General features: G+C 41.8%; 1 protein-coding gene across 4 annotated transcripts in view; it reads right to left on the reverse strand.

The window, feature by feature from the left end:
• IMPACT (impact RWD domain protein) overlaps positions 1–11,768 on the reverse strand; it is a 28,378-nt gene extending 16,610 nt beyond the window's left edge. For all 4 annotated transcript variants that reach the window (XM_060405215.1, XM_012103462.4, XM_060405214.1 and 1 more), the window contains exons 1-5: positions 11,639–11,768; positions 10,423–10,551; positions 9,039–9,091; positions 7,913–7,975; positions 953–1,038 (exon numbers count right to left, since the gene is read on the reverse strand). In XM_060405215.1, the coding sequence (XP_060261198.1) occupies positions 953–1,038; positions 7,913–7,975; positions 9,039–9,091; positions 10,423–10,551; positions 11,639–11,674 (367 nt within the window). In that variant the 5' untranslated portion in view covers positions 11,675–11,768. The remainder of the gene's footprint in view (positions 1–952; positions 1,039–7,912; positions 7,976–9,038; positions 9,092–10,422; positions 10,552–11,638) is intronic.
• Between the last annotated feature and the right edge of the window lie 13,916 nt (positions 11,769–25,684).

The following is a 25,684-nucleotide window of genomic DNA, read 5'->3' on the forward strand; positions in this document are numbered from 1 at the left end:
TCAGACCATTTATCCCTCTGATTTTAATGGAAGCAGTAAAAATACTTGCTTCTATAGAAAAACTGCAAAATGCTCCAAAAATATATATATTTCTATCAACTTTAAATGTTTACTGATTTTGCTACGGGAATCCTCAATAATTGGTTTCCTGTAAATAACCTTCTAAAACTTAGTCAACAGACTATTGAATTGTTGTTCTTTAATTCTTCTTCTCCCCAAACTAAAAACAATTCTATCAGTGATAACAATAAAACTCTATTTGGAAATAAAATCATGCTTAGTAATTTTCCTTTCTAAAAGGCTTTTGTAGTACCTGGAGCAAAGACTAGCAAAGTAAACAGAAAACATAAGAAACTTCTATGCTGTTATACACTTATGATTCAATGAAAGAATAATAATAAAGCAAAATATTAATTCTCAAATGTTCTGAAATTAGATAGTGGTGATGGCTGCACAACTTTGGAATCTACTAAAAACCACTGAATATACATTTTAAAAGGTTAATGATCATAGTATATGAATTCTATCTCAATTTAAAAATCAAATTTCAAAGTCACTTTTTATACCCTAAATATCGGTCAGTGTGTTTTCCAAAGTTCTTTTTCTATAAACATTACACTCATTTGAAGCTAATGTCTAACATATCAATAATGCATGAAGAATGTTACATGGTTGATATTGCCATAGAAAGCAAAGGCTTTTGAGCAAAGTTCTTTAACCATAAAATTCTATCTCTGTAAGAGCTTACAGTAATCTGAAACCAAAGAGGCTGCACCTTATTGAAAGGAATAACCATATTTACACGAGTAAAGAACTTTTCAGAGAATATATTTTATTATATAAAACCATATAACAAGATATAGATCTTTATTAAAAGTTTCAGTGAGAATATATACATGAAAATTTAATGACTGTAAATTAAAAGAGCAATGATAACGTTTTTCAAACCTACCTGGTTCTGTCATCTGAGATTTTTGTATTAGAACATCTCTTATTTTCTCCACCCACAGGTAAAGAATACTTTCACCAATATTCTGGCTAAACAAAATTCAGGGGAAAAATTGTTATTAAAAAAATTATTTCTCAAATTCAAGATAATATAGATATATTTATAATCTAAGAAATTAAATTATATCTAGCCATGTGTTTTCTTTTTTTTTTTTTCTGCCTTGCTGCACAGCTTGTGGGATCTTAGTTCCCCAACCAGGGACTGAACCCAGGCCCTTGTAGTGATAGCTCCAAATCTTCACCACTGAACCACCAGGGAATTCCCTAGCCATGCCTTTTAAAAAGAAATTATAAAAACATGAGATTTACTAACATTTGTAGATGAGTATTTAATACATCAATATTAAAAATCCCAATGGCTCCCAAATTAACATTGCTTACTTAAAATAAGTAGAAGAGCTACAACCAAAGAGGGGAAAGAGAATTTCTGAACTTGAAAGGAATTAAGATAGATATAAACATGATTTTGTTTCTGTCAGTGAATATAATTGCAGTACTGATGCCCAGTCATTGCTTGCTTTCCTAAACTTTTTGAACAATTTCAAACCACTTATTTTGTATACTTATTTCAACAATTAAGAATACAAAGCATTTTAGAAACTCCCCAAGAAAGCCAATTTACAACACTAATGCAATGCAAAGCTTTAGATTCTTATTTTGTTTTCCACATAATATTCTATTGCCCAAATTCATTTCGGTTCCAAAGAGCTGTCTGGCTGCATCAGATAATTGAATCCATCTCAAAGGCTCACTGAGAAAAAGAAGAAGTCATAGTTCATTTCCACAGAGTTATGTTAAATGATGGCAACAGCAATAAAATAAAGGCCCAAGTGTCTGTTTTTTAGGGAATGATACTAATTTTAGATGTGTTAATACGTGTGTTTAAGGAACTCACCAAACTATTTCATAACACCTTACCCCTTCCTCTAACAGTTGCTCTTGAAACCATTATCTCTCTTTATCACCACTCATCAGCACCCAAAGGAAGCTTTCAAAACAAGCATACAGAAGAAAACAACACTGTTTTCAAATAATTCTGTACCCTCAAACACTCCCATCCCACCCATAATCCCTGAGCACTAAAACGACCCTCTGTGCTCTTTGACAACCTGTCTTATTTAGAGAGGGCAAAAGTCAACTGGAAAAGTTTTAAAAATTAAGAACGTTGGTTGAGTTTCTTTTAAACAATTCCTACTCCCTTCCTCTCTCCTCCATAAAAGATTCAGAGGTATAGAGACAGAGAAAGGTAAAATGTATTGAATATATACTAAGCCCAAAGTACATTATATATTGATATACCAACACATTTAATGCTCATAATTTGCTAACAGAGTAGGCTTTATTTTCCCATTGTACAGATGAGAAAGCAGGCCTGGAGAGATCAATTAACTTGCCTAAGACAGTCTTGTAAGCAGTAAGAAGTCCAGAGCGAGAATGGGAATGCAGACTTACTCCAGAGCTCAGGTCGCCCACATCACTTTGCTCTCCTAGCAAGCAGCTGTGCCCTTAGGCAAGTAAGACACTTGAACTGCCTCAGTTTCCCCACCTACAAAACAGATTTACAGCATCTTGTCTTACTTTACAAAAGCAGTCTCTTCAAGTGGACCTGTCTTAATTCACTCAACAGATCTGCAAGGGCCTCGCCTACACACCAGGCACTATGTGCAACCCTGAGGGTACAGCAGTGAATGAGAAAACTGGGTCCTTGGTCTCAGTGCTTGCAATTACTGTTCTTAAAAACATATGCTTTTATATGTAATTCTCTCCATCTCCTAACCCCATTCTATTGAATTCATCACATCATCATCATCACCAAAAGCAGGAGCACTAATATCTAGTGTTTATTGAACACCTACCATATGTAAGGTGTAGAAAATGCTTGGTTACTTCATTTAATCTTTACAGCCCCCTTTGAGACGGGAAAATCATCCCTCTGTGAATATATACTCATATTCAGATTTGTTACTTTTGTTAGGGGACTTTTGGGGGAAGGGGCAGTGGAAAATGCCTTGGAAGAATTTCTGCAGTTAATAACTAATTTTTCTAATAATAATAAGACATTAAACCTTAACTCTATAAATTTCCTCTCCTCTAACCCATGGCTTCCTGAAGAAAAATATTCCAGAGCACTCCATCTAACATCATTTATTGACTACTTCCTTTGTCCCTACTATTTAACTAGATTTACTGAAATCTAGCTTAAGGAAGTGGTAGCAGATGTGAAAGGTTTCCTGAAGAAAATGAAAATTCTTTCCCTTGGACCTCCAAATTCTATCACTGATGGTGGTTTGGGTGATGTCACTGTTCCTGCTTTTTTGTGTTTTCTCTCACAACAGTAGTTTGTAAACCCACCCCCCTCTTTTTTAAAGAAGAGTTGATTACTTATATCTTTTAACTGCAGACTAGGATTTGGCGGTTTTCAAACTTTTGCCTTCACTGTAATGAAATCTCTCACGGAACCAAAAACAAATTAAAATAGACAAAAGCTGGAGCCCTCCCTCCTGTGCCCTTCTTTTCAAGCACCCCAGTGGTCCTGGAGGAAGTTTGCCGAATTCTAAAAATCGGTGCAAAATCAGAATATTCATTATACGGTGAGATGCTAAGCTTTTAATTTATGAAATTATTGTGGTATAGTAGCTGAATATAAAAAGTCTAGAACAAATTTTTTTCAAATTGAATAAAAGATCAACTTGGATTAAAAACTGCTATTTTAGTTGAGACATAACTGTGATTAACTATACTTAAATAACTATAATCCAATTCAGAATGATCAAAACAAAGTCAAGTTACTTGTGACTCTCATTTGACCTGTGGCTCTAATTTTCATTTTAATTCTCCAGTATGTATATTTGTTATTTAAGGGTAAAGATATACACTAAAATGTACTACAAAGCTGGGTAACCTCAGACAAATCACTCAATCTGAGTTTCCATCATCTCATTTAAAAATGACAAAACTTGATGAGACGACTCTTCTGACAAGAACAAAAATGAGAGCTGCTATTATAAAGTGCTAAAATATATCACATGGATTATGTCACTTAATCCTCACAATGATATTATTTTATTATCCTCATTTTACAGATGAGAAAGAGGTCGCATTATTTCAAAAACTGACCCCAGAAGCCTGCCCAAGACACCCTTAACATCAGCTTGATTAAACTTCAGACAGGCAGAGCTTCCTGACTCTAGGCCCTACCTCTCTGTTCTTAGAGCATTTCCTTTAGAAAACTTGTCATTATAAATTCTTCTTTTGCTCCTTTGAGATTATGGGTATCTTTTTAGAAGCTATGTCAGCTTTAGAACCAAGGAGTGTCTTTCTCAAGGACCTGGGAGCCATTCTTCTGAAATGCAGTCATCAAGGAAGAGAATGCCCTGTTGCCCAGTCTCTGTTGGAAGGAGCATCTAACTACTGATGAGCCACGATCTGCACACACAGATGGCCTGACCACGAGAAACACTTGCAAACTCAGGAAGTAACTGAATGTGCTGGACACTCTCTGATCAACCTTCCCCAGCATTCCCCCCTGCTTTTCTACAGGTTAGCACAGCTTATCCCAGCCCTCAGAAACCGTGCTGCCTTTTGTTTCAGCCAGCTGAGTTCAGACCGAGTTCTGCCTCTCTCCCCTGTTACAATAGTCTTGAAGAGAGTATTCCTCGCCTGCTTAACTTGGTTTGGTGCACTTTCTGCTTTGACAAGACTCATTCTCTAGGTTCCAAATCTAAGACTTCATGTGATACATCACACTGTGAAGAGCTGTGGGAAATTAATCATTTTCTTGGATTTAAAAGTAAATATTGTTGAAATGAACTATCATAAATTCAAATTTTAAAAAAGCTTAATCTTTTTCATTTTTCTCTTAATACCAAGTGGTATAATGTTTGAAATATTTTTAAAATCTATCATTTACCTTTTGTTTTATAAAAATCATTATTTTCATATATTCAAACTATCCATGTTTAAAATGCAAAATGTTTAAACAAAAATAAGGTATGATAAGCAAATAACTCTACATCTACCCAATCGCCAAATCCTAGTTTATGTTCTTAAGTATTCCTCTAACTGACCATTCTTCTCCCCTACATTCTTCTTGCCTCAATGAAGATCTCCCCTGTCTCCCTCCTAGTTACTGACTGCTGCTCTGACGGAGTCCCTTCCTTCAGACTCTTCACTGCCCACCCTCCACACTGCCATCACTCCCCTGCCTAAAATGCCTGGAGCCTAAAGATAATGCCCACGCTCCTTACCCCAGGTAACAGGTTCTTCTTACACCTATATCAATTCCTATCCCCAGCATATCAGACTGTTTGTTGAACTCTGCAGTTCCTTCTATCTGAAAATCTCTCCCTTTCTGAGTATCTGCCAAGCACCACACCCAAAGGTCGCCTTCACAATGGAACCCTCCTTTGCAACCTCACCACATTTCCAGAGACCTCTAAAAGGAACAGCACTTGGTCCAAACCTCTCAGCAATTATGTCATTATAGTGTATTGGTACACATCTATCTTAATTTTTAAATTCCAAACTCCTAACAGAGTGCTAGCATATAGAAAATACTTATAAAATGTTTACTGGACAAGACTGTTAGCTTTCAGATTTCTTCCCTCCTTGGCATAAAAGAAAACATAGTTCACCTTCTTATCTCGGCAAAAAAATTTTTCAGCAGTCAAAATGATTCTAAATAAATATGAAAATCTTGATAATGTTATAATATTTAGAACATAATGAAACTATAAACATTAAGAACTATATTTATATATTTTAAATGTTTACTTTTCAATGACCAATAGCATTTCACTTGTTGCCCCTTGCTGGGATTTTATGGAAAAATACCATTAAAAGTTGTCACACAAAACTTTTAAAAACACAATCTGCATTTCTACCTAGACCACATGTGTGAAAAGAATACTATTGGACCAGGGTTATTTTCAAGTGCCTTTAATAAACAAGATGGGACGAACAATATCCTATCTTCAGAACAAATTGCTTTGTTATTTCTGATCCTTCCTAATTCTCTAATAGCTCAAGAGAACCAGCTAAGGAGATCGGCAAGTTGTGCCCTATAGGAGGGTATCTCTTAATAAAGGGGGCACTTTGGGGTAGAAAAAAGGCAGATGGGAAGCCATTTCAGAGTGCATGACACTGTGCAAAATAGAAAAATCTCACTGATGAATATGACTAACAGGACGGAAGGCAAGTGTGGGAAGATTTTCCAAGAAGAGGAAGTGTTCAACACCATCAAAAGTTAGAGGCCAAATAAGATAAGAACTGAAAAATGAACATAAGATGTAAAATTACAACATCCTTGGTGAGCAAATCCGCAGCGTTATTTATCTTATTCTACCTTAGGGGCTACATTGGTAAATAGGCATAAATAGAAGATTACAGAAAGAAGTTTGTTGGGGGCACAAAAGTTGGAATGGCCAGTAAGATCATGGACAGAAAACATTTCATTGAGAAAACATGTAATATCTATATTCTGAGGACTATGGAATCACTAAATGGGAGCATCTGCCATTGATATCTCCAGTTCTAGGTTACTTCTTGAGTCAAATGTAAACCTAGGGACTCAAGGAAGACCACACTTCCTCTTGGTAAGAACCAACAGAATCAATTCCATGAAGACTTAGTATTTTTAAATTTACTATTCTGTGAGGGAAAGAACCCTGGTATAGACACAAAGTGGGTTTTCTCACTGTGCCAGATGGGGAGGCCACCTAGAACGTGTAAGACAATCCTTATCAGTTCCTGGATTACAGTAAAGCTGATATTTCAGAACATTATTTGTTGTACTAAATTAATATATCCTAATACAATTCACCCGAATCACAGAAACATCTTCTCGGGACTATTGCACCAGCCTCCTAATTGATATCCCAAATGTAGTTGCTCCTTTCCAGTCAGTTCTCCACCCAGACACAGAACGGGCTTCTCAAAATGAAAATCTCACCACAACATCAAAGTACTTTTCGGCTCTTCTAAGCTTCCCATAGGTCTCAGGACAAAGACAGACACTCCACATGGCCTACAGAACTCTCCATAACTTCCCCTGCTCACCTCGCCAGGTTCCTTTCCCACCATGCTCCCTTTTCCCCCCAACACCCCCTCCTTATACCACCATTATTTTGTGTCTTCATATGTTCCAAACTCCTTGACACAGAGCCTCTGCACATGCTGCGGCCTTTCACTGGAGTTCTTTTCACTTAAGTAACTCAGCTCTTAAGTCAAACAAGCCATCCCTCACCTCCTACTAGGTCAGGTCTTATTTCAAACTCAGTACTACACATTAATATCCTTCTTTCACAGAACTTATCACAGCTGCAGTTTGACATCCATTTTTACAGAGTTATCAGTAATATCTCCCCTACCAGCAAATTCTAAATGCTATGAAAACTGGGACCATTTCTGTTTTTACTAATTATATATATCCAGGATCTAGTATAATACCTGCTATGTAGTATCTGCTGAATGAATGAGTGAAAAATACAGTATACTATCAATAGACTCTCAGTCCTATGGCCTAATACAAGAACATTACCATTAACAGTACATGGTAGTTTAAAGAGTAATTATGCTTAGGATTCTGCTGTTACCAGTTTCATTCAACATAGCCTATGAAAATATCAAAATAAGAACAGTGTCTCTGAATTTACTTTCACAGCTAGCTAAGTGTTTTTATAGCTATTAGTTCTAAATGATACTTTTATTTTTGTTTCTAAACAGAATTTATATCAAATGTATATATAAAACTATATAACTAACCTTTCAAGGATTCTTTAACTGTACTCTTTTTGTTAATGGAAAAACAGATTAACGTAAAGTTTACAAAAGGGCCTAATATATCACAGTTCCAACAAAGCCCATAAGAGTCACTAATAGCATTGTTTTATCATCCATTACTTACATGTATATTTCCTCAAGGCTATTAGATAAATCTGCCCGTTCTTGCCCTTTAAGCCAAGGAGCACTAAGATTAAATAAAACAAAATAAAGATGATTACTCAAAGACTGTGTTTATATCACAAAGAAAAAATACTGATTAATCACAAACTGATTTTAAGTTTTAAAACTTTTCTACTTTGATCAAAATATTATTTTATGTTGTAAAATCTAAACATTTGCATTAACTCATTTAGTCCTCTCAGGAAACCATGATGACACCAACAAATTATTCAATTAAAATTAGTTTAAAAAATTGAGGAGTGCATATCATAAAAGCTGCCTAAGTTTACCTAAGTGGCAGATATGTTCCAGAATCTATATTTCCAAATTCACAGTATTTGCCACACAACCAGAGTTCCCAATTTTTTCTAACTGATGTCCCAAAAAACAACTCTAACAAGTAAGTCAATTGCCACATGACTATAAATCAACATTTTCTGAAAAGAGCACTTATGTTTACAAGCTTTCTATAATCCTATCTTTCATTCTCAATGAATAAAAATGAAAAATTACAGAACCATGAGTGACAGCAAACTTTACTGCTGTGGTTTTAAAACACTCAGGGAAACAGGTTAGGAATGACTCTACAGACCAAGGTTTCTAGATTACTAGACTGTCTAATGAGGAAGATTCCCTTCCCCATCTCTAACGACATTCTGGAGCTATTTTATCCCCTATGAATCCCTTGATTCTTTTATACTAAGTGGCAAACGTCAGTGTGTTTTTACATAATTTAATTTTTATTTTTTTAAATTTATTTTTATTTATTTTTTAATATGTCTGTATTTGGCTGAGCCAGGTCTTAGTTGCAGCATGTGGGATCTAGTTCCCTGACCAGGAACCGAACCCTGGTCCTCAGCATTAGGAGCACGGAGTCTTAGCCACTGGACCACCAGGGAAGTCCCCATAATTTAATTTTTAAATGTAAATACTCCACATTAAGTCCAACGTGTTTTTACTTTCTATATACATTTTGACATTTTCTATATACATATTGACTACAGTCTATATGAACACAAGGTACAGTACAAACAATCTTTGCAAAGTAAAACTCTTTATAAAAATATAAATGTAGAAATATAGCTTACTTCAGTTGATAAATAGGTGGAGCTGTACCTGGGTATTCATTTGGTAGCATCACCTGCAAAGCAGTTTAAAAACAAACCTGCTTATACTTTATCGTGGTTCAAAAACAACAACATTCATAAAGCCAGTCACCAGACAGATTTCTAACTTGCCAAACTAAGACACAAAACCATTGTTTTATCAAATTTCAAAAGCGAATTCCCTCCTCACATTTATGCTTCCACCTTAAATAGTTGTTAGTTGCTTAGTCGTGTCCAACTCTTTGCGACCCCATGGACTGTGGCTCACCAGGCTCCTCTGTCCATGGAATTTTCCAGGCAAGAATACTGGAGTGGGTTGCCATTCCCTTCTCTAGGGTAAATATGTTGTTAGTGAGTGAGTGAGTGAGTGAAGTCACTCAGTCGTGTCCGACTCTTTGGGACCCCATAGACTGTAGCCTAGCAGGCTCCTCCGTCGATGGGATTTTCCAGGCAAGAATACTGGAGTGGGTTGCCATTTCCTTCTCCAGAGGATTTTCCTGACCTAGGGACTGAACCCGGGTCTCCCGCATTGTAGGCGATGCTTTACCGTCTGAGCCACCAGGGAAGCCCTAAATATGTTGTTAAGACGATACCAATTTTTTAAGGAGATTATTTGCCGAGAAAGTATAAAAGCAATTAAAATTAGAAAAAGTAGGGTGGACAAAGACAAAAGGGAAACTGAAATAGAGTCATTATACCCCAACCCCGGATGACGAGGGTGGCATTGTAACATGTTCCAGATATTTTTAAGAAATTAAAAAAAAAAAAAAAATCCTACCAAATACTATTAAATAGCTAACACTTATTAGAAAACCATGCATATTTCTTTTGAAATCAGTATTACTATAAAAATGAATACGGATTAAAAACTCAATTTGGCATCTTTTATGTTCGAAGTACAGACAGGCACCAAAGAATAAGCATTAAACACAAAGCCGTAAGTTTCATGTATGTATCCTAACCACAACTGATTCCCAATTAACAAAGAAATGAGTTATCTATTCTATGAACCATCTAAATTACTAATCTATTCTTTCTCAGAAAACGTTAGCCATCTTCCCAGGTTTACACCCTCTTCTATTAAATGGAGAAGATAATGAAAGGAAGTGAAACTGGAGTCTGCCAAAGGTACATGAAGAACACTTAAAGAACTGGCATAGGAAAGACGGGTATTATCAATGCAAGCATTACTGGAGAATGATCTAACTACCCATACATTTAGATCATCAATCGTTAACAAAAGTCAGCAACAAAATGACAAATCAGAGCAAGTCACACAAGAATAATTAGAGGAATACAACAGTAGTCAATGATACAAAATCAATAGTGTAACTGGAAAACGGCTGTAGATGAAGAAGAAAAATACCTGTAAGCAAAGTGTCCACTTGGGGTCATCTATATCGTCGCTAATTCGAATACAAAATATTTTGGCGCAGTCATCAATGACACACCATTCCTCGCCATATATAGCAGCCATTGCTTCAATTTCCTCATTCTGAAAGAGATTGATGAGGGGAAAAAGTCAAAAAATTTTTGACTACCCTAAAAAACTTGAGTCTTCCTTACTGCTTTATAAGGTATTTGCATTTAACATAACCATCTTGGGTGAAGGAGCCCTAAAGGAACGACACCAAACGTTCTCAGCAGCGGGTCGAAATGTCCTACTCCCTGGGTACCAGACTCTATAGCAATGACTGACGCCAGCCTTGCTCCTACGTCCCTATGCCTTTGACCACTACTGAGCCAAAACATATATGCACTCCTATATTCTGTATGAGACTCGCAAGTGAAAGGATAAACGTATCTTCTCCGCTCCACCTTCTCTTTTTAACAGGTAACCCGTCCCACCCGCCCCCAACCCCTGGCCCACTGCTACCTATTATGTTTGCCCTTATATTACTACTGCCTATCTCCTGCTTGTTTTGAATTTGGCCACGAGGCTGGATGATTGTTGGGGTTTTTGGTAATCAAATCCTCGAAACGTTTCAGAAATAACCTTTGGTTTCAGGTTAAAAATAAAACGGGATCTAAAGGAAAAAATGGGGAGCAACGTACACTTCCAACTTTGTATGATTTCATTTTGTCCTTAGGGCCCTTTAGGAAAAGCTTCAATAGCGCCCACGTGAGCCACGCGCTGGGGGTAAGCTCAAGCCCAAGAGCATTAGATCCACGGGTCCTCAGAGGACTCCAGGGTCCGTGTTATAACTGCCCCTTTTGCAAACGCAGAAACTGGGGTCTTAAGTGGCCACTACAAGATCACCCGGCAGAGACAGGCTGGGGAGCAGAACCCTGGTTTCTGCCTCCAGCCCGGCGCTGCTGAGTCGCGTGCTGATGGTTGACGATGGCACCGTCCAAGGCAGGCCCCGTGCGCCGACGCCCGGGATCCGCCAGCGCGATAGATGGGCTGAGATCAAGCACCGGGAAAATGGGATACGGCTGAGAGAATGGCGCAGCCTCAGCCCCTGGTGGTGCGGGCGAAACCGGGGGTGGCCCCGGGCAGAAGCCCCCTCGGCCGAGGAGGCCCGGGGCGGCAAGACGAGGCCGAGCCGAGCCTGGAGGTCGGCGCCCCGCTGGGGCCTCACCTGCCTCTGGTCGCTGCCTGCGTCCCCCTCAGCCATGTGGCCCCGGGAGCTGCCGGGCGGCCACCGCCTGCCCAGGTCCGGAATGCGGGGGCGGGGCGCTGCGGCAGTGAGCGGAGCGCGGGCGGCAGCTAGACCCGACCCGGAACCGTAACCCCGCCACGCCGCGCGGCTCGCCTTTGCTTCCGGGTTGCGGGCCAGGTTGGGCAGGGGGCTGCCGGCGCTAGGGCCTCGTCGCGCCAGCCTCTCCCCACCACTTCCGCCGGGTCTCTGGACGCAGTCCCTCCCAAGCAGCGGCAGGAGTCCGCTTGGAATTTGCTCCTGAAACACTCCGGGGCTGGGGGCTTCTGCTCGCCCACGGCGCCGTCGGTGCTATCGAACTCACCCGTAGACTGGGGAGTCGGGTTCACCGCAGCGTCCCAGGACAGGACTCACCGCAGTCCACAGTCCCAAGACTCATCTTTGCATTTTAAGCAGGGTGGTTTTGTTTTGTTTTACGTGTTTTAAGATGTTTTGTGATTTGAGCAAGGGTAAGATTAATTTCCCCAAAACTATAGAGCAGGAGAGGGCAGAAGGCAATTTTGAAAACCTGCTGAAAAACTTAGAACTCGCTGTTGTCTTGTGATAATTTTCTTGGGTGTCCTTGGACTATTTTTCCGGGAGAGCTTTCGCTCAAGACTCTAGGTTTTACCAGTCAACATAAAAGTCCTTGTCTCACTATCCAAACATTTGGATCTGTTTGTGTCGTTTCTCCCCTGTCCCCAACCCATGCATTCCAGTATATTGGTTGTGGCTAACATCTGTCACTTTACATGAGACACCTTAATCAAGTCCCTTAATGTCTTATTCGAAACACAGTTCATCCCCTTTTGCTTCACTTTCTTCACGCGCACACACACAAACTCAAAATATTGCACCTTTCCTCTCGTCTTCCCTAATCACGGGCGTGTTTTATTCCCCGCTTTGAAACACTTATCTGAATCAGGAGAATTACACGAAGAATTCCACCCGAATTAACTTTGAAGGGATCTTATTATAAGTCTTGTGGATTTATTAATTCAACAGACATTTATTAGGTTCTTACTGTGCTAAGCTTTGGAAATGCAGATTTAGATGTTGTGCACTGCCTTTAAGAAGCTAAAATGAGGGAGAACAAAAGTAAATTAGTATTTAAATGGGTGGGAATTACCATCTGGCTCAGATGGTAAAGCATCTGCCTACAATGCAGGAGGCCCGGGTTCAATCCCTGGGTCGGGAAGATCTGGAGAAGGAAATGGCAACCCACTCCAGTATTCTTGCCTGGAAAATCCCATGGACGGAGGAGCCTGGTAGGTTATAGTCCATGGGGTCGCAAAGAGTCGGACAGGACTGAGCAACTTCACTTAGTAGCACAAGGCGGAGAAGGCAATGGCACCCCACTCCAGTGTTCTTGCCTGGAGAATCCCAGGGATGGTGGAGCCTGGTGGGCTGCTGTCTATGGGTCGCACAGAATCAGACACGACTGAAGTGACTTAGCAGCAGCAGCAGTAGCGCAAGGAAGGGCCTCTACTGAATGCCTTCGCTGTTCTCTTGAAATGATCACATTGTTAATCGGCTATGAGTTAACAGAAATTTTAAGTTTTTTTTTTTAAAGGAAGGGCCATCTATTCGAATTTTATTGGGCTTCTCCTTCCAGAAGATGCTTGAAGAGAGTTACAGAAGAAGAGGTAGAGATTAGCTCATTGAAAAAGGAAGGAAATTGTTTTCAATGGAGAAAAAAATATTAGCAGAAAAATTGTGGCCCATTTAGGGAACGTCATGCATTTCATTACCTCTGACATCACAGCTGTCAACCTCTTTTTGTCATATGACTTGCATAATCCCTTTATGATTGTCTCCATAAATCTGCACATGTGCACTCATTTTGGTTCCAAGAGAAGGCTTGAAGGACAGCCCTCTTTCGTGTCAGCCACACCCCCTTCCTCCAGTTATTTGGTTTGGATAGTATGTTTTCCTTCATCTTCAATAAAAGTAGTTTTAAACTCCTCCTTCCAATCAAGTAGGGCCCCAAAGTTCATGTGTGACCAGTCCATCACGGTATTTTTCTTCTTGGTGAGGATTTGCCTGAAAGTTACCTGAGGTTTGGGCTTCCCAGGTGGCACTAGTGGCAAAGAACCTACCTGCCAATGCAGGAGACATAGATGATCCTTGGATCAGGAAGATCCCCTGGAAGAGGACAAGGAACCCACTCCAGTATTCTTGCCTGGAGAATCCCATGGATAGAGGAAACTGGCAGGCTGTCATCCATAGGATGACAAAGAGTTGGACACGACTGAAGCAATGTAGTGTGCACACACGCACTGTGAGTTTTGGCCACTGTGCATTTCCAGGTTGCCTGAAGATTTCTGCAGTTACCATCCTAATACTACCTAGACGACTGCCTATTCTTAAACAGCTGTTTTTCTTCCTTCACTCTGCACTCTACTGATCTCTTCTTAACATCTTACAACTTGTTGCAAAAAATAGTAACTGTCACCCTTAAAAAAGAAAAAAAAAAAAAAGCCATAGAATCCTTTCTTCAGTGAAAGCTTATGTAAAACAGATTAGGTTGTTCTGCCTGAAATAGTGGTGTTGGGCCTGAAGTCCCAGCTACCTAGCAACCTCCCTCCCAGTGGACCTGCAAAGACATTCAACCCAGATTTTAAAACTATTGCATTAAAATATAATAGAAAACAATGCGCAGCACAACTTAACCTTCTAAACAAGGCATAGTATTAGTATATCTAGTTTCTCATACATAGCACCTCTTTTCTTGCCACAGATATCAACCCAGTCTATTTTACCTTCTGGAGACTGCACCCATGATTTTCTATTGATTCCTACTTCTTTATAGCTAGAGTCTTTAAATCTTTTGAGCTCAGATTCTAAATTGAAGTTACTCTTTCTGCCAAAGTACACAAAAATATTTACACCACCACTTTATGAAATGATTCATTTTCAAGGCATTGACTACTTTATGCAATATCCCATCACACTACAAATGTTCCTTTCTGGGTCTACACACAGAGGAAGTTAAAGTATGTCCATATGAATACTAACATGATTTGAACAGCTTATTATAACTATTCCCACCTAAAAATGCATTTTAAGGGGCATGAGACTAAGGATGTTGCAAATTGAGATTGTGGCTGTGTCTATTTCATATTGCAAAGAGGACCTCTGTAAGCTTTTTTTTTTTACACTTCACATCATTCCCTGCAAACAACCCTGAATAAGGTTCTAAACTCAGATATTCAAAGAGCACTTTGGAAAAAGAAGAGGGAAACAATTACTGAAGTAATAAGTGTGGCAGACAACCTAGATTTGCAGAAAGCAAGATTTTATAGGCAATTTAGTTGAAAAGGCTTTACTTAATAGGAACTTTGAGCAGTTAAGCAGTTGCTGAGAATGGACAGCAAATAACAGATTTGGAAAGATGCAAGGTCTCTACACCAGATTCTGCTGATTTCCCCGTCCATTTACCTAAATGGCTGGTTACTGAACATCTTCAAACTCAGTATGTTCAAAACAACTCAGTATCTTTCTCCCTAATCCTACTCCTCTGCTTATCTTCCCCATTTCCATATTGGCAACCCCTGATCCCTGCATCATACTTCCCTCATGGCTCAGCCAGTAAGGAGTCTGGCTGCAGTGCCGGAGACCCAGGTTCAATCCCTGGGTTGGGAAGATCCCCTGGAGAAGGAAATGGCAACCTGCTCCAATATTCTTGCCTGGAAAATCCCATGGACAGAGGAGCCTGGTGGGCTACAGTTCATGGCGTCATTAAGAGTTGGACACAACTGAGCATCAATAATTTGCCAAGCCTGAAACCTGGGAGGAATACTGTACAATTTTCACTGTCTTCATACACAGACAAGTTCTAATGATTCTGATTCCTTAATATCACTTACCTTCCTTATATTCTCCTAGTTTTTCTGATTCCATCTGGACCCTCTTTAAGTTACCCACCTCACATCTGCCAGAGGAATACTTCAAAATGCACATGTCTGATGTGTCTTTCCTCCCTGGAAATCCTTTATTTGCTCCCCATAGCTTTCATGGTAATACTCAAATACCCTAACACACAAGATGTGTTCCTGGCTACCTCTCTGATTTTATTTCCTGCTATTTTACCCAGACCAGCCTCAACTATTTTACTGAAGCTTTCTTTGATGAAAAAATTCTATGGATTTAGCAGGGGGCAGGGGGGAATGTGAAAACTGATATTTTACACCATAGAAACTGTGTGGGCTGTGAAGACATACAAAATGGATATGTTACTCTGTCAGTCATGTCCAGCTCTTTGAGACCCACGGACTGTAGCCCATCCCTGGAACTCTCTAGGCAAGAATACTGGAGTGGTTGCCATTTCCTCCTCCAGGGGATTTTCCTGACCCAGGGATAGAACCCGGGTCTCCTGTAATGCAGGCAGATTCTTTATAATCTGAGCCACCAGGGAAGATGTACAAAGAGACCAGTGAATGGAGTGAAGGAAGAGGATGCATCTGTTTAACAATAGATGGACAGCTTCGTGGTATTAGGATGATAACTGCAGAAGTCTTCAAGTGATGGGGAGGCATGTGGCCAGATCCCTCAGAACTTGCACATAGAGGAGAAATATGATTGCCTGTACCAGAATTTCTATGTAGAGTGGACTTCAGAACCCAATATGATTGGAAGGAGGTGCTTAGAAATTTTTGCTTAAGATTAAGAAACACCTTGGACTGCAAGGAGATCCAACCAGTCCATCCTAAAGGAGACCAGTCCTGGGTGTTCATTGGAAGGACTGATGCTGAGGCTGTAACTCCAATTCTTTGGCTACCTGATGCAAAGAGTTGACTCACTGCAAAAGATCCTAATGCTGGGAGGGTTTGGGGGCAGGAGGAGAACGGGATGACAGAGAATGAAATGGCTGGATGGCATCACTGACTCAATGCACATGAGTTTGGGTGAACTCCGGGAGTTGGTGGACAGGGAGGCCTGGCGTGCTGCAATTCATGGGGCCGCAAAGAGTCAGACACAACTGAGTGGTTGAACTGAACTGAAGAAACATAAACTGTCCAAACTAAATACATGGAGGGAGAAGGAGTCATACTCAGACCATAAAGGACCAAAGTTCTCTCTTGGTACCAAAATGAGTGCATATAGGTAGAGAGATGTGGAAATGATCATTAACAGGTTATATAAGCAATGCGACAAAAGGGGTTGACAGCTGTGATAACAGGAAGAGGAATGAGTTATTTGAGTGGGAAAAAAACCTAAGCTGGAATTATATACATCTGACTGTAACTGAGATGACTGTCACATCAGGAAATGGCCTGTGAACATGAGGAAAGAGGCCTGTGAACAGTTCTCCATAAACCTATTTCAACCTACATTGATGGTTTGAATAGGGGTCTTCTAAATATTCTCTAGGACCTTGCTACTTAAGGTGAGGTCTGTGGACCAACAGCATCATGTTATCTAAGAGCTTGGTAGAAGTATGGAAACTCAGGCCTCCATGCCAGACCCATTGGGTCTGCGTTTTAGTAAGATTCCTGAGTGATTCTCATGCAAATTAAATTTTGAGAATCTTGTGTGATGGCCATGGGAAAGCACTTCTCAGATCTTGGAGGACAGGGAGGGTAATTGACTGAGGGCCCCACTATGCTCTGAGATCTGTTACTGTGTTTGCACTGTGAGACTGTACTTCCCGTGGGCTGCCTTCAGCCAGGCACACAGCAGTGACCCAGACCGACCCATTCCTGAGGGATAAGACACTCCTGTAATGGGAGGCTTGGGCTCCTGGGCTCCCAAAGGTCTTGCTGAACTTTCCTTAGGTTTACTGCTTCAAAGTCACTGCCAGCAATGACTGCAGCCATGAAATTAAAAGACACTTGCTGCTTGGAAGAAAAGCGATGACAAACCTAGACAGCATATTAAAAAGCAGACATCACTTTGCTGACGAAGTTTCATATAGTCAAAGCTATGGTTTTTCCAGTAGCCGTGTATGGATGTGAGAGTGGACCGTAAAGAAGACTGAGTGCTTCTTTTGAACTGTGGTGCTGGAGAAGACTCTTGAGAGTCCCTTGGACAACAAGGATATCAAACCAGTCAATCCTAAAGGAAATCAACCCTGAACGTTCACTGAATATTCATTGACGCACCAATACTTTGGCTACCTGATGTGAAAAACTGACTCATTGGAAAAGACCCTGATGTTGGGAAAGATTAAGGACAAGAGAAAACGGGGGCAACAGAGGATGAGGTGGTTGGATAGCATCACCTACTCAATGGACATGAGTTTGAGCAAACTCCGGGAGATAGTGAAGGACACGGAAGCCTGGCATGCTGCAGTCCATGGGGTTGCAAAGTCAGACACAACTGAGCAACTGAACAACAACTGCTACACAGCCTTCCTCTGTCGCTTCTTTCTGTCTCTCCACTCAAGGTCAGATTTGCATCAGTTTGATGGCTCTCAGAGCCTCTTCAGGCTCTTTCCTATTTTTCCTCACAGGCATTTCCTCCAGCAAGTTTCTTGCACATTTAAGCTCAGGTTGGCATCTGTTTCTTCAAGACCCAGCACAGGCTGCTCTAAGATACAATGTAACACGGGTGAATTCTGCCTACATAGTACTGACTTGAAGTCATACATGTTCCTGAAATATTTTTCTGAGGGAAATATGTCTTTAAAATATTTAAGAAGCAAAACACAAACACCTTGGCACATTATTAATGAGTCTTTCCTCGATTCCTGTGCTTATTGTATGCTCCCAGCTAATGAAAGCTAATGTGGCAGATGCAGGCCAGTGAATGCTGAGGCTGTAGGTTCTCTTTGTCCCATTTGTGCTCTGGCCAACCGTTTGACCAATTATGCCCAAGAAATGTGACAGAGGCACAAAGGAGGATTCACATGATGCATATTAAAATATAAGTTTTAAGGAGAAGCTCTCAAAAAAAAAAAAAAAAAAAGTCAAGGAAACAGAGCCAAGATTAACAAGCAACTGGGGAAGGAAGGAAATCCTTGAATATTTTAATATCACCATAAATAACATAGCAGCCTAAGAAGGTTAGCTGGCAATTGTACAAACAGTACCAAGAAAGAATAATAATTTTAGGCACTTCCTGACTTCAGGAGATTTGAAGAGAATGGAAGGGTGACACCTAATGTATACTACTAGAGCTCATATCGGAGAAGGCAATGGCACCCCACTCCAGTACTCTTGCCTGGAAAATCCCATGGATGGAGAAGCCTGGTAGGCTGCAGTCCATGAGGTCGCTGAGGGTTGGACACAACTGAGCAACTTCACTTTGACTTTTCACTTTCATGCATTGGAGAAGGAAACGGCAACCCACTCCAGTGTTCTTGCCTGGAGAATCCCAGGGACAGGGGAGCCTGGTGGGCTGCCGTCTATGGGGTCGCACAGAGTCGGACATGACTGAAGTGACTTAGCAAGAGCTCATATACCATGAAACCATAGGGTAAGGACCCTGATAGCACTGGTCTGATCAGCAACCCCATTTCAGAAATAGGCACCCCATCTCCAAACAAAGTGTGCGGCCACTTCAGTGACCTCAGGGACAGGGGATGGTTTCTCAGTAACAGTGTGTCCAAAGGTGTATTCCATAGAAATTTATTCCTCAGAGAGGAAGGTCATAAAGTGAGGTGTTCCGTGGTCAGTCGAGTTTATCATCTCTGTGCTAAACACACCTCATCTGATGATTTTGTGTTAAAACTCTTAACGCCCTTAATATTTTAACATACGATATAAATCTCCAAGAGAGGATGGTAGTACGCAGCTTTTCTGAAAGAATTTAACTAAGGAATCCCCACCTCTCTCCACCCCCTAAAATCTTAGAGCAGTAGAATTACTAGAACGCTTTTAGATAAACACTATCCCCACTTAGCATCATTATACTTTATGTTCCCCTGGTGATGCAAGATAAAGGTCACTGTTATATTTATTTCTGATCCAATACTAAGAAGGACCTGGGTCCCCATTTGCCAAAAATACTAACTCTGGCTTAGAAAGAAAAAAATTTTTTTAATTTTTAAGAAACCTCTTAACAAAGTTCTAGAAGGGATAGTTACCGGTTCTATTGTTAATTGTTAAAACCTTAGAACGGATTGAGTTACGGCCAACAGAGAAGAGGATCAGGGAAGGGAATGAGAGGAGTGAACCAGGGGCTTAGCCTCCCTCAGCATCACACACAGTGACCCTGTCTTGGCCCTGGGTTCTTCCACCTCCTTTCGTCTTACGTGGTACTTCAGTTTTCTTTTTCTCTAAAGGTTTTCCTCAGACTGAAAGTAGAAAGAGAATAGGATCAGCTCCCTCTGTACCCCAAAGGAGATGATCATGTGAAATTTTTAAATGCCTGATGAAAATATTGGGGCTTCTCAGGTGGCGCTAGTGGTGGAGAACCTGGTGGCCAAACCAGGAGACTTGAGACAAAGGTTCGATCCCCGGGCTGAGAAGATCCCCTGGAGGAGGGCATGGCAGCCCACTCCAGTATTCTTGTCTGGAGAATCCCATGGACCGAGGAGCCTGGCGGGCTACAGTCCCTAGTGTCGCCAAGAGTCAGACATGACTGAATGGACTTAGTAAGCACATATCCTCTAATGCTACTTTGTTCAGTAACACTGTAAAGTTTTATTTTTTCCTATTGTATCAAGTCTCAGTTCCTCTGCTTGGCTTTCAAAGACCTTCAGGTCAGCTTTCCTAATGCAGCCGTTTAATCCTATTCTCCAAGACTCTCCACTGTAATTGCCAACCCTGTCTATTGTTACTGAAGCTCCCCTTCCAGGCTCACTGCTCATCCTAGTCCAGGCCCTCTCAGCTTCCCCTGGACCACTGCAATAACTTCTTAGTTCATTTTCCTGACTCCAGACATTTCGCTTTCCCATTCTGCTTCCTGCCAACCGAACGCTCTCACTGAAGGATCACTGTGATCATGCCAGTCCTTTGTTCAAAAGTCTTTCCGTCTTCTGCAGTCCCCATCTCGGTAAATGGCACCTCTCTATACCAACTGCCTGTACCAGACACTTGGGCGCCACCCTTATTCTTCCTTGTCTCTCACCCCACTCATGGAATCAGTCACCAAGGTCTGTATGTTCTGTCACTTGTATCTCTCAAGTCAGTCTCCCACTACTTTTCTCCATCTTCAAAGTCCTTGTCAAAGCTGAGGCCCCTTGACTGGACCGCTACAACAGCCCCGTAACCTGCTTCTGACCTCACTGTCTTTCAGCCCATTCTCTGCCTTGCCACTTGACATAGCTCTCTCTCTGATAGAGCTCTAGTGTTGCGACTCTCCTGCTTAGAACTCTTTGGGGTTTTAATTCCATGCCTTTGAGGATGAATCTCAAAGTCTCTGACACTCTGTAAAGGATGCTTTGTGATGTGGCTCGTTTTATGTCTCCAGTCTCATTGCTTCATCCCAACTCTCTGTCCCACACCTTCTCTTCTAGACTTATTGAACTAGATCCACTTCCTCTCAGGAGGCATGTGATCGATTGCTCACCTGCTTGACTGCTCACCTCGAGCCCTTCTCCAGTGTTACTCCCTCTACCTGGAATGTTCTTTCCTCCCACATCCAACACATTGTTTTGGACTCGGCTTCCTTGGTGGCCATTAGCGTGTCTCTCTTCATCTTTACCTTGCAAGCACCCAGTACAGTGCCTGGCATTGGGTGGGCTCTGAATTCAGAGAAGTTAAATTGTTCATGGTCATACAGCTGGTAAACAGGTAAAGAAAGTGAAAGTGGTGTTAGTCGTCACTTAGTCGTGTCCACATGGACTGTAGCCCACCAGGCTCCTCTGTCCATGGCATTTCCCAGGCAAGAATACTGGAGTGGGTTGCCATTCCCTTCTCCAGGGGATCTTCTTGACCCAGGGATCAAACCTGGGTCTCCCACATTGCAGGCAGATTGTTTACCATTTGAGCCAAGAGGGAAGCCCCTAACAGGTAGAGAGCTGGGATGCAGTTCAGGTTTCTGAGTTTTGTGTACCTGCCATTTTACCCCACTCCAGTACTCTTGCCTGGAAAAATCCCATGGACAGAGGAGCCTGGTGGGCTGCAGTCCATGGGGTCGCTAAGAGTCGGACACGACTGAGCGACTTCACTTTCAATTTTCACTTTCATGCATTGGAGAAGGAAATGGCAACCCACTCCAGTGTTCTTGCCTGGAGAATCCCAGGGACGGGGGAGCCTGGTGGGCTGCTGTCTATGGGGTCGCACAGAGTCGGACACGACTGAAGTGACTTAGCAGCAGCAGCAACCATTTTACTGCATTGCCTCCTAACTTGAGATAAAACATTTTAGACATAAAGTCCCAGTTCATTCATTCAGTCAACAAATATGTTTTGATTTCCTAATATGTGTCATGCATAGTGTTAGATAGGGGGCGAACTGGTGAACAAGGCATTCCTTGGCTTTAGTATACTTCTACTCTGATGAAAGATACAGATGAATGAAGACACATTTGTATCACTATGTGACAGATATTATTATAGGAGTACATACAAGGTAAACCTGAAAGACTACAGGAGGGGGTCAGGGAAGGTCTTTGGAGAGACTTGATTTCTAAGCTCTGACAGTACGTAGCATAAGCCTCGGGAAGCTGAGGAAGCTGAGGAAGAGAGTTCAAGACACAAAAGAACAACATCAGCAGAGTCTTAAAGCATCAGAGACCATGGCAAATCAGGGAACTGAAATTTGTTCACAATTGCTGAAGTGTAGAATTGTTCAGTCGCTCAGTCGTGTACAATGCTTTGCGACCCCATGGACTGCAGCATGCCAGGATTCCCTGTTCTTCACCATCTCTTGGAGTTTGCTTAAATTCATGTCCATTGAGTCAGTGAAGCTATCCAATCTTCTCATTCTCTGCTGTCCACTTCTTCTCCTGCCTTTGATCTTGTCCAGCATCAGGGTCTTTTCCAATCAGCTGGCTTCTCGAATCAGGTGGCCAAAGTACTGGAGCTTCAGCTTCAGCATCAGTCCTTCCAATGAATATTCAGGACTGATTTCCTTCAGTATTAACTGGCTTGATCTCCTTGCTGTCCAAGGGACTCTCAATAGTTTTCTCCAGCATCACAATTTGAAGGCATCAGTTCTTCAGCACTCAGCCTTTTTTATTGTCCAGCTCTCACATCCGTACATGACTACTGGAAAAACCATAGTTTTGATTATAAGGACCTTTGTAGGCAAGATAATGTCTCTGCTTTTTAATACGCTGTCTAGGTTTGTCATAACTTTTCTTCCAAGGAACAAGAGTCTTTTAATTTCATGGCTGCTGTCACCATCCACAGTGATCTTGGAGTCCAAGAAAATAAAGTCTGTCACTGTTTCCATTGTTTCCCCATCTATTTGCCATGAAGTGATGGGACCAGATGCCATGACGTTCATTTTTTAAATGTTGAGCTTTAAGCCAGCTTTTTCACTCCCCTCTTTCACTTTCATCAAGACACTCTTTAGTTCCTCTTCGCCTTCTGCCATTAGGGTGATGTCATCTGCATATCTGATGTTACTGATATTTCCCCCCACAATCTTGATTCCAGCTTGTCCTTCATCCAGCCTGGCATATTGCATGATGTACTCTGCATATAATTAAATAAGCAGGGTGACAATATACATCCTTGAGGTACTCCTCTCCCAATTTTGAACCATTGTCCCATGTCCAGTTCTAACTGTAGATGCCTGATCTGCATACACGTTTCGCAGAAGGCAGGTAAGGTGGTTTGGTATTTCCATCTCTTGAAGAATTTTCCACAGTTTTTCTGTGATCGACATAATCAAAGGTTTTAGTATAGTCAGTGAAGCAGAAGTATATGTTTTTCCAGAATTCTCTAGCTTTTTCTATGATCCAATGGATGTTGGCAATTTGATTTGAAGTGCAGACTACCACAGATATAATGACAGGAGCTGAATGGTGACATTGCAGGAAGCAAGGAAGAGGCAGAGTAGTGTTCTAAGCAAGAGCATTGTGTTCAGTTCACTTCAGTTCGGTTCAGTCGCTCAGTCGTGTCCGACTCTTTGCGACCCCATGAATCGCAGCACGCCAGGCCTCCCGGTCCATCACCAACTCCCAAAGTTCACTCAGACTCACATCCATTGAGTCTGTGATGCCATCCAGCCATCTCATCCTCTGTCCTCCCCTTCTCCTCCTGCCCCCAATCCCTCCCAGCATCAGAGTCTTTTCCAATGAGTCAGCTCTTCGCATGAGGTGGCCAAAGTACTGGAGCTTCAGCTTTAGCATCATTCCTTGCAAAGAAATCCCAGGGTTGATCTCCTTCAGAATGGACTAGTTGGATATCCTTGCAGTCCAAGGGACTCTCAAGAGTCTTCTCCAACATGACAGTTCAAACGCATCAATTCTTTGGCGCTCAGCCTTCTTCACAGTCCAACTCTCACATCCATACATGACCACAGGAAAAACCATAGCCTTGACTAGATGGACCTTAGTCGGCAAAGTAATGTCTCTGCTTTTGAATATACCATCTAGGTTGGTCATAACTTTTCTTCCAAGGAGTAAGTGTCTTTTAATTTCATGGCTGCAGTCCCCATCTGCAGTGATTTTGGAGCCCAAAAAAATAAAGTCTGACACTGTTTCTACTGTTTCCCCATCTATTTCCCATGAAGTGATGAGACCAGATGCCATAATCTTCATTTTCTGAATGTTGAGCTTTAAGCCAACTTTTTCACTCTCCTCTTTCACTTTCATCAAGAGGCTTTTTAGTTCCTCTTCACTTTCTGCCATAAGGGTGGTGTTATCTGCGTATCTGAGGTTATTGATATTTCTTCCGGCAATCTTGATTCCGGCTAGTGTTTCTTCCAACCCAGCGTTTTTCATGATGTACTCTGCATAGAAGTTAAATAAGCAGGGTGACAACATACAGCCTTGACATACTCCTTTTCCTATTTGGAACCAGTCTGTTGTTCCATGTCCAGTTCTAACTGTTGCTTCCTGACCTGCATACAGACTTCTCAAGAGGCAGGTTAGGTGGTCTGATTGAAATCTTGGAAACAGCCTCTTACTACAGAGTGAAGAATAGATTAGGGCTGAGTGTGGAGAAAAGGTAGGATGGGGAGAATAAGGAAGAGAGACCAGAGTGCTTGCCACTGAGAATGAGAACAGGAGGGAAGTGGGAGAGGAGCTGCGTTTTTAGTTGTGCTGAGTTGGATGTGTCGGTGTTTGGTCAGAAGCTCAGCAGTGGTTTGGGGACCTGCGTTTCAGATTGGTGAGACATGAGCAGACAGAGGGTTAGGAAGCCATGGGGACATGGAGCTCTTCTATGGAGAGTGTGAGGAGAAGGGGAGTTTACGGAAGAACCTGCGACACTGCGGGGAAGGAGCTCAGAGAAAGTGAGAGAAGAGCATTCCCAGGAGGCGGGAAGTGGTCACTGGTGTCAGATGCGACCAAGGGTCAGTTAAGGTTAGGACACTTAATGGACTCACAGGCTTTTGCAACAGGGAGGCCTTTGGGGTTCCCAACAGGAGCAGTTTTAGTGGAGTAGCGGGAGCAGAAGCTGCTACAGAGAGATGATAGAGTGCAGAGGAGACGGTGAGACCAGCAGAGACTGAGTTTTAAAGCTGTTTAACTCCAAAAGAGTTACTGATCTGAAGCTGAAGCTCCAATCCTTTGGCCACCTGATGGGAAAAGCTGACTCACTGGAAAAGACCCTGAGGCTGGGAAAGATTCCTGATGCAGGAGGAGAAGGGGATGACAGAAGATGAGATGTTTGGATGGCATCACTGACTCAGTGGACATGAGTTTGAGCAAGCTCTGTGAGATAGGGAAGGACAGAGAAGCCTGGTGTGCTGCCGTTCATGGGGTCGCAAAGAATCGGACACGACTGAGTGACTGAACAACAACAGCTCTGAAGGAGGAGGGAGACAGGGTACCACTCTCTGGAGGAGGGTTTTTAAAAGATGGCAGCGATTGGAGTGGGTTCATCTTGAGAGCTGGAAGATCTAGGAGAGGGTTGATGCTGAGGAGGGGGGCTTGGAAACCTAAGAAGGGTGTGACTGCAGGTAAGCATGTTGGTTTGGTGGTACG

The sequence above is a fragment of the Ovis aries genome, chromosome 23 (assembly GCF_016772045.2).
Source record: "Ovis aries strain OAR_USU_Benz2616 breed Rambouillet chromosome 23, ARS-UI_Ramb_v3.0, whole genome shotgun sequence".
In the NCBI taxonomy this organism is placed as follows: domain Eukaryota; kingdom Metazoa; phylum Chordata; class Mammalia; order Artiodactyla; family Bovidae; genus Ovis; species Ovis aries.